The sequence below is a fragment of the Malaclemys terrapin genome, chromosome 2 (genome assembly GCF_027887155.1).
Source record: "Malaclemys terrapin pileata isolate rMalTer1 chromosome 2, rMalTer1.hap1, whole genome shotgun sequence".
Classification (NCBI taxonomy): domain Eukaryota; kingdom Metazoa; phylum Chordata; order Testudines; family Emydidae; genus Malaclemys; species Malaclemys terrapin.
In genome coordinates this window covers 78798167-78811725 of record NC_071506.1, presented here as the reverse complement: position 1 = coordinate 78811725, position 13559 = coordinate 78798167, and the positions used below count along the sequence as shown (strand labels likewise).

The 13559-nt window shown below is 43.8% G+C and overlaps 1 protein-coding gene across 1 annotated transcript in view; it reads left to right on the top strand.

Moving 5' to 3' along the window:
* TAF4B (TATA-box binding protein associated factor 4b) overlaps window positions 1-4017 on the top strand; it is a 116181-nt gene extending 112164 nt beyond the window's left edge. The window contains exon 15 of the mRNA XM_054017576.1: window positions 3590-4017. Within this exon, the coding sequence (XP_053873551.1) occupies window positions 3590-3889 (300 nt within the window). The 3' untranslated portion in view covers window positions 3890-4017. The remainder of the gene's footprint in view (window positions 1-3589) is intronic.
* The last annotated feature ends 9542 nt before the right edge of the window (window positions 4018-13559 follow it).

Sequence of the window (13559 nt, the reverse complement as noted above, 5' to 3'; positions counted from 1 at the left end):
TAGACTACAGTCTATTATGAGCTTGTTTTGTTTTTGTCTGATTACATTTTTTCGTAATGCAATTTCCAAATTGCAGGGTGAACTAGATATGATTTCCAAGGACTCCAGACTTTAAGACTAAACTAAATCTAGAACGCTCTTCGAAAAGATAAAAACAAAACTCCTTGAACCCGGACGGGTTGGCTCTCCTGCTTCCTTATAACAGCTTGCAATATTGATAGCTCCCAAACAGAGGCTGGGGATTTGAGATGGGTGCCCCGTTTTTCCAAGGGAATGAATAAGATTGAGAGGATGTGTTTATTTTTTAAAGGTAAGTCTTCACATCTAGAGAGAATGTTTTCACCTCCATGAAGTTCTTCGAATTATAAAGGACATTGCTGTTGGGTTACTGAAAATCCCCGAGGGTTTGTTTCATTTATAACATTGCCTTGAGCCTTCTGCTGCATCCTGTTGGATTGACCTGGTTTTCAACTCTGTGCTGGCAGCTGCACTGCAGAGCTCTTTTTCCTGGCTCCTTCAGGGTTGTCATATGACAAACTTGAACTGTGACCCTTTTGTGTCTTACCAGGCCAGCAGTGCCCTCTTTATGCTACGTGGCCAGCAGTCTTCCCCACACGCACATTTGTTCCAAGCCATTTAACAAACAACGTTTCAAATTCTGGCATTTCATAGTTTTTAATAGTAATGACTGTAAAACAAATGAAACGATGCTCAATTCTGTGCATGTTGCTAGTAAGAAATACTGCTTAATTTTCTGCAAATCATTGTCTAATATCTAGTGAAAAGTGCCTTTTAATGTATCTTCGCTTATAAATTTAAATGCTCTTTAATGTAAAGTCATCCTAAGATATTTATGCCATAAAAGAGAATGTCTACACTACAAGAGTAGTTCGATTTTACTTAAATCGAATTTGTGGAACCGATATTACAAAGTCGAACATGTGTATCCACACGAAGGACAGTAATTCAACTTTGTGAGTCCACACTAACGGGGCAAGTGTCGACATTGGAAGCGGTGCTCTGTGGGCAGCTATCCTGCAGTCCCTGCTGCCCATTGGAATTCTGGGTCGAGCCCCCAATGCCTGCTGGGGCAAAAAATGTGTCGAGGGTGGTTTTGGGTAACTGTAGTCATCCAACCGTCACTCCCGCCCTCTCTCCCTGAAAGCGCCGGCGGGAAATCAGTCCGCGCACTTTTCTGGTGAGTGACAGCGCGGACACCACAGCACTGCGAGCATGGAGCCTGCTGCAACCATCGCTGCAGTTATGGCCGTTGTCAACACCTCGCACCTTATCATCCACCTTTTCCAGAGGCAGATGCTGAGAAATCTGGCGAGGAGGCTACGGCAGCGCAGTGAGGACATTAAGTCTGAGAGGGGCACAGACCTCTCACAAAGCACGGGACCCCGCGCCGTGAACATCATGGTGGCAATGGGTCATGTTGATGCTGTGGAACGGCGATTCTGGGTCCAGGAAACAAGCACGGAGTGGTGGGACCGCATAGTGCTGCAGGTCTGGGATGAATCACAGTGGCTGCGAAACTTTCGCATGCGGAAGGGAACTTTCCTGGAACTTTGAGTTGCTGTCCCCTGCCCTGAAGCGCAAGGACACTCGGATGCGAGCAGCCCTGACTGTCCAGAAGCGAGTGGCCATAGCCCTCTGGAAGCTTGCAACGCCAGACAGCTACCGGTCAGTCGCGAACCACTTTGGCGTGGACAAATCTACCGTGGGGGTTGCTGTGATGCAAGTAGCCAACGCAGTCGTTGAGCTACTGCTATCAAAGGTCGTGACCCTTGGAAACGTGCAGGTCATCATAGATGGCTTCGCCACGATGGGATTCTCAAACTGCGGTGGGGCTATAGATGGAACTCACATCCCTATCCTGGGACCGGACCACCAGGCCAGCCAGTACATTAACCGAAAGGGCTACTTTTCAATGGCGCTGCAAGTACTGGTGGACCATAGGGGACGTTTTACAAACATCGTCGGATGGCCGGGCAAGGTTCATGATGCTCGTGTTTTCAGGAACTCTGGTCTGTTAAGACGGCTGCAAGAAGGTATTTACTTCCCGGACCACAAAATAACTGTTGAGGGTGTGGAGATGCCTATAGTGATCCTCGGGGACCCAACCTACCCGCTAATGCCCTGGCTCATGAAGCCCTATACAGGCGCCCTGGACACCGAAAAAGAACTCTTCAACTACTGGCTGAGCAAGTGCAGAATGGTGGTGGAGTGTGCTTTTGGACGTCTCAAGGAGAGATGGAGAAGCTTACTGACTCGCTCTGATCTCAGCGAAACCAATATCCCTATTGTTATTGCAGCTTGCTGTGTGCTCCACAATCTCTGTGAGAGCAAGGGGGAGACCTTTATGGCAGGGTGGGAGGTTGAGGCAAATAGCCTGGCTGCTGATTATGCCCAGCTAGACAGCCGTGCGATTAGAAGAGCATAGCTGTACCCTGGTAAAGGTGATTGTCCTCTCCAATTACCAACCCCCTTCTCCCCCGCCCCCTTCAAACACACTCTCCTCTAAAAGAACATGACGGAAACAGTAATGAACAGAAACGTATTCTTTATTGGCAACTACACAGTTAGGGGATGACACTGGGACAGGGGCTTGGGAGAGGTGCTTTTGGAGTGAAGGAAAGGACTTATCAAAACTTTGGGAATGAGAGCCGTCTGGTACTTGAGCAGTCTGCAGGGGTGCAGTGACAGTTTTCACGGCCCCTGCCGCCCCTTCTTCTTGGTTACTTTGGGTGAGGGGGGTATGGGACTTTGTGGCAGGGGAGGGTGGTTAGAGAGAGAGACTGCAGTGGGGCTCTGTCCTCCTGCCTCCGGTCCTGCAGAACATCCACAAGGCGTGTCCGTTTGCTCCCTCATTAGTCCAAGCAGTATTTGAGTCGCCTGCTGGTCTTCCTGCCGCCACCTCTCCTCCCCTTCGCTGTGTGATCGCTGGTATTGTGACATGTTCTCCCTCCACTGGGTCTGCTGGGCCGCCTCGGCTCGGGAGCAGCCCATAAGTTCTAAGAACATGTCGTCCCGTGTCCTTTTCTTTCTCCGCCTAATCTGCGCCAGCCTCTGGGAGGGGGATGCCGGGGTAGGTTGGGAGACAGTCGCAGCTGTGAGATGTGAAAAAGGGAGTGAATTCCTCACAAAGATACATTTTTGTGAACAATGAACATAGTCTTTCTCTGTGAACAAGACCATGCACAGCACCTATCACATGCACACTCAGGACAAGGTCGAATTTTCGGCCTTCGCATTCAGTGCCTGGGGTCTTGCAGTGGAGATAAGACAAGCGGGGCAGGACAGCGGAATTCGGGTAGCAGGCTGACATTGGCTGCTTAAAACTTAAATTATAGAAGTGCCCTCCTTTCACGTTCAAAGCAATGCTCCTAGCGTTGGCCAGTTCCTGCTGCTGGCAATCCGGCAAGCATGAACTCTGCCCCTGTCGCACCCCCTCGAGGCTGTCCCCGGGAAAGATCCCTGTATGCTGCCCCTCTCCAGTCTCCACCGCGTGGCTATAAACCGCCGGTTACAGTTATGTAAAGGAGCAGGCAAGCAGTCCCAATACTAACATTCCCTTAATTCAAAGCAGGTCACCATGAACGACATCACTCTGCTGAGGATTTCTGAAACCGAGAAAGACTGCATGCTGCGTGAAAGCCAGCAAAATCCAGGGCCGTATGCCGCCATGCTCTGCAAGGCAATGATCCCAGAGTACTTGATGATAGCCTGGCGCGGAAAAGTTTCCTACCACGGAGGACACAATAAGGCCACTCTCCCCAGGAACCACATGCAAAGGCTTTCCAATTACCTCCAGGACAGCTTCGTGGAGATGTCCCATGAGGATTTCAGCTCTATCCCCGGACATATAGACCTTATTTTCCAGTAGCTGCACTGGCAAGGACTAAAAATTAGAGTGCCTAGGGCAAAGTAATCATGATAAACTGGACGATGTTAGATTCTTTTGCAGTAGTTGCACTGCCAAGGACTAAAACGTTAAGCGCCTAGGGCAAAGTAAGAAAAACCCATTGTTAATGTTCCTGTTCCATTCAAAATAAATGTTTACATGTTTAACACACTTCCGACTGATCCTTCCCCTGAATCAGGGTCCGGGTTAATGCATGGGGTGGGTTGGTAGGGGATCTCTGTGAGGATGATGAAGAGATCCTGGCTGTTGAGGAAATCAGCGTTGTAAGCGCTGTGGACTGCCTCGTCCTCCATCTCCTTCCTCATCTTCCCTGTCCGCAAACATCTCCGAGGAAGTGGCCGTCGACAATATCCCATCCACAGTCAGTGGTGGGGTACTGGTGGCGGCCGCACCTAGAATGGAATGCAGTGCCTCGTAGAAACGGCATGTCTGGGGCTGGGATCTGGAGCGTCCATTTGACTCTTTGGTCTTCTGGTACCCTTGTCTCAGATCCTTGATTTTCACGCGGCACTGCGTTGCATCCCGGCTGTATCCTCTCTCTGTCATGGCTTTTGAGATCTTCTCGTAGATCTTCGCATTCCGTTTCTTGGAGCGCAGTGCCGAAAGCATGGACTCATCGCCCCACACAGCGATCAGATCCAAGACTTCCCGATCAGTCCATGCTGGGGCCCTCTTTCTATTCTGAGATTGCATGGTCACCTCTGCTGGAGAGCTCTGCATCATTGCCAGTGCTGCTGAGCTCGCCACGATGTCCAAACAGGAAATGAGATTCAAACTGGCCAGACAAGAAAAGGAATTCAAATTTTCCCAGGGCTTTTCCTGTGTGGCTGGTCAGAGCATTTGAGCTCGGACTGCTGTCCAGAGCGTTAACAGAGTGGTGCACTGTGGGATAGCTCCCGGAGCTATTAGCGTTGAATTCCATCCACATCTACCCTAATTGGACATGGCCATGTCTAATTTAACGCTACTCCCCTCGTCGGGGAGGAGTAAAGAAATCAAATTTAAGAGACCTCTGTTGAACTAAATCGCTTCATTGTGTGGACAGATGCAGGGTTAATTCGATTTAACGCTGCTAAATTTGACATAACCTCCTAGTGTAGACCAGGCCTAATTCATTGCTGTGGACTGTCCTTTACTGGCTTTAGTTTCGAATACGTGTTTTTAATCAGTTTTTTTTTTAAGCCAAGGTGAAAAAGCCCCATTTTGCTGAAGTTTCACAGAGACTGTTAGGATAAGAATTGACAATAGTTAAGATTGCATCCATGTAACACCACCTCCAAGTGGAATTGATGCTGGTGGGCATCGCCTGGTTGAAGTTAGTCTGAGCACTTGTATTTGTACAAATTGCATTCATTACCAAGAAGCCTGCAGTAGTGATAAGAGACTGGCTGTATAGTATAGATTGGCTCCAAGATAAGTAGCCAGTCAATTGTGCAGCTCACAGTAATCTTCCTTTTTTTCTATTAATTAATCTCTGTTCATTTCAAAATGGAGGGTGGCTGCATACATATGCTCCTGCTAACATCTTGAATGTATGACACCTAATCATCATTTCTCCTCTAATTGGATTTTCATATCCAGATAAGCCTGCTGATTGGGAGATGGATAGACTGCATGTTCAAGGAATGCCTTCCCAGCATTTATATACTCTGGCTGTGTGTGTGTTTTGCCTTGAACGATAAAATCTCCTGGATTATTTTTAGACAAATGACTGTACATGAATGGTTAGACTGTCCCAGTTCCTCTTTGCCGTGTTTACCATGTGTTAAAACTTGAGTCCATTTTCAGACATAGCTGTCTTTGTGAGGAGACCAACATCTGAAGCATAAGAGTGGTTGTGGGTAGGAATGAGGACTTAACCTATGTTTTTACCCCAAATAGTGTGTTCCTATGGTATTCTCTGCCATATATACCCATTCTTTTGTGTACAGCAATTTGGAAATTTTCTGACAAAACAGAAAATGTTGGTTCAGTGAACCCAAAATGTTTTACAAATATGGTTCAGGTTTGATGGAATTTTGTTGAATCACAGACAAGGTTCTTTCTGACAGAACTCTGGCTGGCAGGAATGCTAAGAAGTCTGGACTTCCATGGTCTTTGGCAGTCCAGCCATGCTGATAGGTCGGAGGATCCTGAAGCTTCAGGGGACCTTGTGTTTCCAGTTTCCCTGCATTGGAAACCAGCTGCTATTCAGTGGTGATCAACAGTGAAACTGACAAATGTCTTAATTTCATTCCTGTTGTCAGGGAATTGTGGGGGGAGGGGGGGGAGAAGAGAGGGGGTTGTTGTTTTTTGGAAACACCATGTTTCAGCCGGTCCAAAAAAAATAATGGAATCTTTGGTTTATAGCAGATGTTAAACTTAGTTTTGGTCCTGATTAGACCAAAACCAAATTTTAAAATGTCAGTTTCTCGCAAACCAAAAATTCAGAGTTTTCCTGACCTCTGCTATTGTGAATTAGGTGGCTTTCAGTGTGGTTTTTGTCTGTACAAGCATTCACTGATCTGTATCTGTAGTGAAAATGCTATTAATCGTAGTGGTTTAGTGTGATATATTTTCTTCCAATTGTTGAAATAACCAATTAAAATGGCAGACAGTAATTAAATTGCAAAAGATAAATTAAGTCATAGGTTATGTAGAAATGGGATTTATGGATTGCAGGTTTCTCTTACAAAAACATACATAAAGCTGAACATCAACATGCTAGATTTTGTCTGCCTTTACAAGACTTCAGTAGTCTAGCCCATTCAGAATAAAGTGACATGAATTTTGAAAAATAATTCATTTTAACTTTCTCTCTTTTCTCTTCTCCCCACCCCTGTTTAGGGCTTGAATGGCAGTGCAGTTGCTTCTGGATCATCCGGTTTTAGTCTTACAAAACAGTTGTTTCGTCCAAGAATAACACGTGTCTGTCTCAGGGACTTGATATTCTGCATGGAACAAGAGAGGGAGATGAAGCGTTCTCTAGCCTTGTACCGTGCTCTTCTGAAGTGATGATTCAAATCTTGCATTTCATTTCTTGCTGTCTACTGCCAAAGAAAACACTGAAGCATTGTTGCACTGTCCTGAAATTCCAATTTGTGGGAAATAATCCGTTATAAGGATAACTTTTGTTTACAGATACACATTTGTATTAAATACCTAATTTAGCACGTAGAGGTTTTTTTAAAAAATAAATCACATTCGGGTTAAACCAATCTGTAAACCAGTGAAGACACCGAGCACACAAGTACTCAACCCACCTGCATGCATTTAACTCTTGCAGACTAAAGACTTAAGATGTGTACCAAGTTATCTGTCACATGCTTCAGTACTCCAAAGTCTACAACATCTGTTGTGTGTGTAAAGCCTTCCTCTAATCCAACCTTATTTAGGAAAACAAATTTCAAGGCACTACATAGCCTGATGAATGTATCTAATCATGAGCCAGCAATCAATCAACATGCTACTGTATCACCTATCTGACTCAGCATTTCTTTACATTTCCTAGTTTTGGAATTAGTTGCTGTAACGATTTCTAAGAGCCAGTTTACAAGGAACGAGGGAGCAAGCAAAGGGATGTGAAGTAAGCTCACTTTTCCTTATTGCCTCCAAAGGAAGACTCAACCAAGAGGAATGTATAAATGCAAAAGCTCCTGTCATGAGGTTCACATCTTATGGTTTGGATAGCGTGAGCTTCAGTGTTGAGGAAACCTGGAGCTAGCTAGTGAAAGACCAGAATAAGAAAAGGAGCCTAAAAAGGAATGGGAAACTAGATTTGGTATATTTTCCTTTGCTAGTCATCTAAACTAGCAGTAAGTTCAACTAAACCTTGAACAAAAAATTGAACAGTCAAAAGCAGCCTGCTTTGGCTTTCTGCAGAAAAGGCTATTTAAAAGGTTAAACATTCTAAGACTATGCAGTCAGAAAATAGTCCTTTTTCTAAGAGGGAGAGTAGCATTTGCAAGGTGCAAAACTTTCATTGCTTTATTGAGAATGTAAACTTAACTGATGTGACGCAGGTGCTACAGCAGAGATGTGCAGAATATATTAATTAGTGATCGGGGATTGTCTCAAAAATGTAAACTAAATGGTTTAGCCAGTTGCGTAATTCCCACTCAGTGAAGGTGACTCCAGTTTCTTAATACCGTTGGAATAGTTTTTCTGCATTTGACGATCCAGTGAAAGCTGCCTTGTTGGAGAAGGGAAAATCCCCTTCTCCTACTGCATCGCATACCCTATGGCGTAGCACTGTATAGCATGGCTCTCTGACACAGCTAATAGGGAAGGCAGGAGCTGTGTATTGAATGCCTTCCTGCTGAAATTTAAGGAAAAGGCTTCTTACAGTTATTTGGCATGCTAAAGTGAACAAAAATGAAATGTAACCATATCCTCAATCGCTAGGACCACTGCAGACCCTTACCAAATACAATAAGTTTCAAATCAGTCATGTTTTTGTGTTGGGACAATAGTGAACAAAGCTAGTAAATTGCAGTCAATTATTTGTGTACATATAGCATATATGTAAAAAGCAGTACTTTGACAATGAAGCTGTAGTTTGCAAGATATTGATGGCATCAGGCAAAATTGTTTTGTATAATTAAATGCTTAGCTTTACTTTTTATGTAAAGTGCAGCATTTTTCCATATTTGTGTACTGTATCTTATTGACCAGATGTTTAAAATTATTTTAAATACTGCATTAAAGCAATTATTTTATTAAAAATAATAGTGGGTAACTTTACTCCATCTCACGCTAGGAAATACGCAATCTTCAGTGTTTTTGAAAATTGATGCTTCAGAAATGAATGAAAAAGAGATGCAGTTATCTCTTAGTCATGGTAATCAGCACCAGAGTTATATGTACAGGAAGCTGTGGTTTGCTTTATTTTAAATATTTTATTGGTTAAACACATGCCCATTGAAGTCTGTATTTATACAAAAATTAGGAACAAAATTAGCAAGGAACTCCTTAATAGAAATAGTCTCAAAAATTACAATTGAAATTTAAAATATTTGTTGACCTCCCGAATATAAAGCCATAGCTGTGCTAGATTAATATATTTTTTTAATCTGAACAGGCTTTAATTTTTTATTCTTGGTGTCTGTGTAATATTTCCTTCATAAAGTAGAGAAACATGGAAGTTTAAAGTCCTGATATAAAACCCATTGGAGCCAATGGGTCTCTCTCCATTGTCTTCAGTAGGTTTTGGATCAGGCCTTAAATGATTTAAATATATGCATTTTGGTCAGGGAGCTCAACACCTTTACCATGGCCTATATCAATAACCTTTTCTTGGATTTTTTTTTTTAAGACTTCCTTTTATGTCTAGTTGGCAGCCGGTTTCAAGTGGAGTGCCCCAAGGGTCGGTTCCGGGGCCGATTTTGTTTAATATCTTTATTAATGATCTGGAGGATGGTGTGGACTGCACTCTCACAAGTTTGCAGATGACACTAAACTGGGAGGTGTGGTAGATACACTGGAGGGTAGGGATCGGATACAGAGGGACCTAGACAAATTAGAGAATTGGGCCAAAAAAAACCTGATGAGGTTCAACAAGGACAAGTGCAGAGTCCTGCACTTAGGACGGAAGAATCCTATGCACTGCTACAGACTAGGGACCGAATGGCTAGGTAGCAGTTCTGCAGAAAAGGACGTAGGGGTCACAGTGGACGAGAAGCTGGATATGAGTCAACAGTGTGCTCTTGTTGCCAAGAAGGCTAACTGCATTTTGGGCTGTGTAATTAGGGGCATTGCCAGCAGATCGAGGAACTTGATTGTTCCCCTTTATTCGACATTCGTGAGGCCTCATCTGGAGTACTGTGTCCAGTTTTGGGCCCCACACTACAAGAAGGATGTGGAAAAATTGGAAAGAGTCCAGCAGAGGGCAACAAAAATGATTAGGGGGCTGGAGCACATGACTTATGAGGAGAGGCTGAGGGAACTGGGATTGTTTAGTCTCCAGGAGAGAGGAATGAGGGGGGATTTGATAGCTGCTTTCAACTACCTGAAGGGGGGTTCCAAAGAGGATGGAGCTCGGCTGTTCTCAGTGGTGGCAGATGACAGAATGAGGAGCAATGGTCTCAAGTTGCAGTGGGGGAGGTCTAGGTTGGATATTAGGAAACACTATTTCACTAGGAGGGTGGTGAAGCGCTGGAATGCGTTACCTAGGGAGGTGGTGGAATCTCCTTCCTTGGAGGTTTTTAAGGCCTGGCTTGACAAAGCCCTGGCTGGGATGATTTAGTTGGGAATTGGTCCTGCTTTGAGCAGGGGGTTGGACTAGATGACCTCCTGAGGTCCCTTCCAACCCTGATATTCTATGATTCTATACCTGAAAGAGATGCAACTCAGGATAAATATCTCTAATCTTTCGCAGTTTATTATTACTAACTTAATGCTGGAGTTAATATATACTTTGGAGTTAATGGTCTAAAATATCTTTAAGTGAATTACATGTCCATATAATGGACCCCTTAAACATTGTCCAGGTCATGGTATGATTGCAACATTTAGAGAGTACAGTGCCATTCATTTCTAGTACTTAGATTCGTCACCTACCCAGATGTACAATACAAAGAGTTCACCTACCTCTCTAAACAGTTACAGTTCTGCACATTGACTTACACAATAGTTAAATCTGTTTGGAGTGAATCTGACACATCATCTGTTTCTCAGTAACTGAAAGCCAATTCATATTGGTTTACTTCCAAAATCTGTCAGTTATGTTTTGAGTTGTTTGGTGTGACAGCCTTAATAATTAAAGTTGTTTGTATAGGTTCCTTACTTGTATTCCCACAAATTGGAAAGGGCTGTGTATTTTATAAAAGGTGTGTGTGTGTGTGTGTGTGTGTGTGTGAGAGAGAGTTGGCTCAGACCTGAATAATGTGGAGTGAGTACCTTTCTAGAAGAAATATAATTTCTGGTGCAATTACTGAATTATAGCGATTCCCAAGTGTGGAAACTAATAATCTTTCCAATAAGAATAGGGAGAAGATAGAGAAAGGTGAGGAATTTCCATAGAGCTGTGTGAGATTGTGTTTTAATACATTAAATCCTTTGACACCTTGTGAATAGCGATTGGGTGGGAAGGGGGTAACTTAAAAAGCAGTTGAGCTGAGTTGTTACTGCTACAGAGTGTGCTGAATTGTGCAGGGAAGAGAGATTCTTTTGAAAAAGCATGATCATTTTGGAATTGTCAAGAAGGATGGTAGTAAAATTAAAGGCATAATTCTAAGGAAGGAAAATAGTTCACTAGAACTGCTCTTTGCTCAAATCACTTTGATTTTATTGAAGTACACCTCTACCCCCATAGCTCCCTGTCCTCGGGAGCCAAAAAATCTTACTGCGTTATAGGTGAAACCGTGTTATATCGAACTTTGATCCGCCGGAGTGTGCAGCCCCGCCCCCCCGGAGCATTGCTTTACCGCGTTATATCCGAATTCATGTTATATCAGGTCGCATTATATTGGGGTAGAGGTGTATGTTCTCTTGCATTCTGGCACCACTATGTGTCTTCTAGAAATCTTTCAGACTAATTTTGAAGGTTAAATATTTAATTGAACAGACTTGTTGGTATTCTCCATCAGAGGAAGAAATGCATGAAAACTTCACTTTCTGTCCACCTCAGGTTCTATCCAGTCTAGTTCTTTCCTACATGATTCTTAATGTTTTGAAAAATCTGTTGTTGTTCACCCTCTCCCTTGTCCCATCCTAAATTAGTGCCAGAGGAACACCAAAAGTATGAATCTGCTTAGGCTGCATCTTGGCGACACTCCTCCATGTCCCATTGCATCAGTTGAAGTCAGCAGTAGAACCTCAATTACAAACTGACCAGTCAGCCACACACCTCATTTGGAACCAGAAGAACACAGGCAGCAGCAGAAACAAAAAAAAAAAAAAGGGGGGGAGGGCAAATACAGTACAGTATGTTAAACATAAACTACTAAAAAAAAAAAGGGAAAAGTTTAAAAACAATTTTTGACAAGGTAAGGAAACTTTCTGTGCTTGTTTCATTTAAATTAAGATGGTTAAAAGCAGCATTTTTCTTTGGCATAGTAAAGTTTCAAAGATGTATTAAGACAATGTTCAGTTGTCAACTTTTGAAAGAACAACCATAACGTTTTGTTCAGAGTTACGAACAACCTCCATTCCTCAGCTGTTCATAACTCTGAGGTTCTACTGTGTTTTCAGTGCCAGGATCAAGGATGAGCTCTCATTCCCCTCACCCTCTTTTTTTTTTCCTCTCTCTTCTCCTCCTCGCCCCCCTCCCCCCCTGGCTCCATGTTGTCTAATCCAGGCACAGAGTGGCTATAGCTCTCTAATGCAGAGGAAGGAGGGTAGGCAGAAGATCTGCAGCTGCAACATGCCCATATCCAGCTTCCTTTGAACTTTAGTTGTATACTAACCTAAAAGCAGTGTAAACCCCTGCTCTGCCTCGGGGAGGGGTTGAGAAGGATGTTCTGAAAGGGATCTTCTGGAGTATTTGACCCGTCCACTCCAGAGCCTTTTTAGCAGCTGCTGAAGTCCAATCATAATCTCTAATCTTTCTCCAGCCACTCAGGTGGGTCCTGGTATGAAACCAGGATACCCAGTATGAGTAAGATGTAATTAGCCTAGAATAGCTGCAGGGCAAGTTTGAGTTTTGCAACTCTTTCCAAGGCAGGGAAAATGCCCTGGGCATAGGTAGGTGAAGGCTCACTGGGGACGTGTAGCAGGTTTCTCCTTCCTTTCTGTCATCTGAGTGGTGCAACTGGACAAGCAGAGCACAACCCCTACCCTGACCATAGAATGTAGCCCCATCTCCTTTATGAAAAAAAATATATTTGGTCCTTCAACTGAAAAGGTTGGACACTATTGTTCCCACTGAGAAAGCAGCAGAAGAAAGGAGGGGCTAAAGACAGGTGTAGGCAACCTATGGCACACGTGCCAAAGGCGGCATGGGAGCTGATTTTCAGTGACACTCAACTGCCTGGGTCCTGGCCACCAGTCCAGGTGGTTCTGCATTTTAATTTAATTTTAAATGAAGCTTCTTAAACATTTTAAAAACCTTATTTACCTTCCGTACAAGAGTAGTTTAGTTATATATTAGACATCGAAAGAGACCTTCAAAAACCTTCAAGTGTATTACTGGCACACGAAACCTTAAGTTAGTGTGAATAAATGAAGACAGCACACCACTTCTGAAAGGTTGCCAACCCCTGGGCTAAGGTCTTTTGTAGATGTAAACTGGCTGAATCAGTCTTATAGTATCACATTGAAAAACTGATGGTGCCATTTCCTGTAGCAGCCAGAGATAAGGACACTTTCTAGTTTCCACTCATTGGGAAACTGCTTATCTATACCTGCTCATGGCATGACCAGTGTTTCAAGTTCATAACCTCTAGATTGGAGATCTTTGTCATTAGAACTCCCAGTTGATGGCTACACCCCGAGGCTGGTTACAGGCACTGGGAGTTCTCTGTCATGGGGTTCCTACGGCCAGTTAAGATATTCTTGCCTAACCTTGCTTTTGATGTGCAAGGATGGCCCTGTTACCTAGCAGGTGTGAAAGGTTTGAAAGGACATTTTGGCTTCTGGGAGGATAGAGGGAGAACCCTGAATTGCAGTTACCAACCCCAAATGTTCAAAAAGCCTAATCCCCAAAATATGTCCC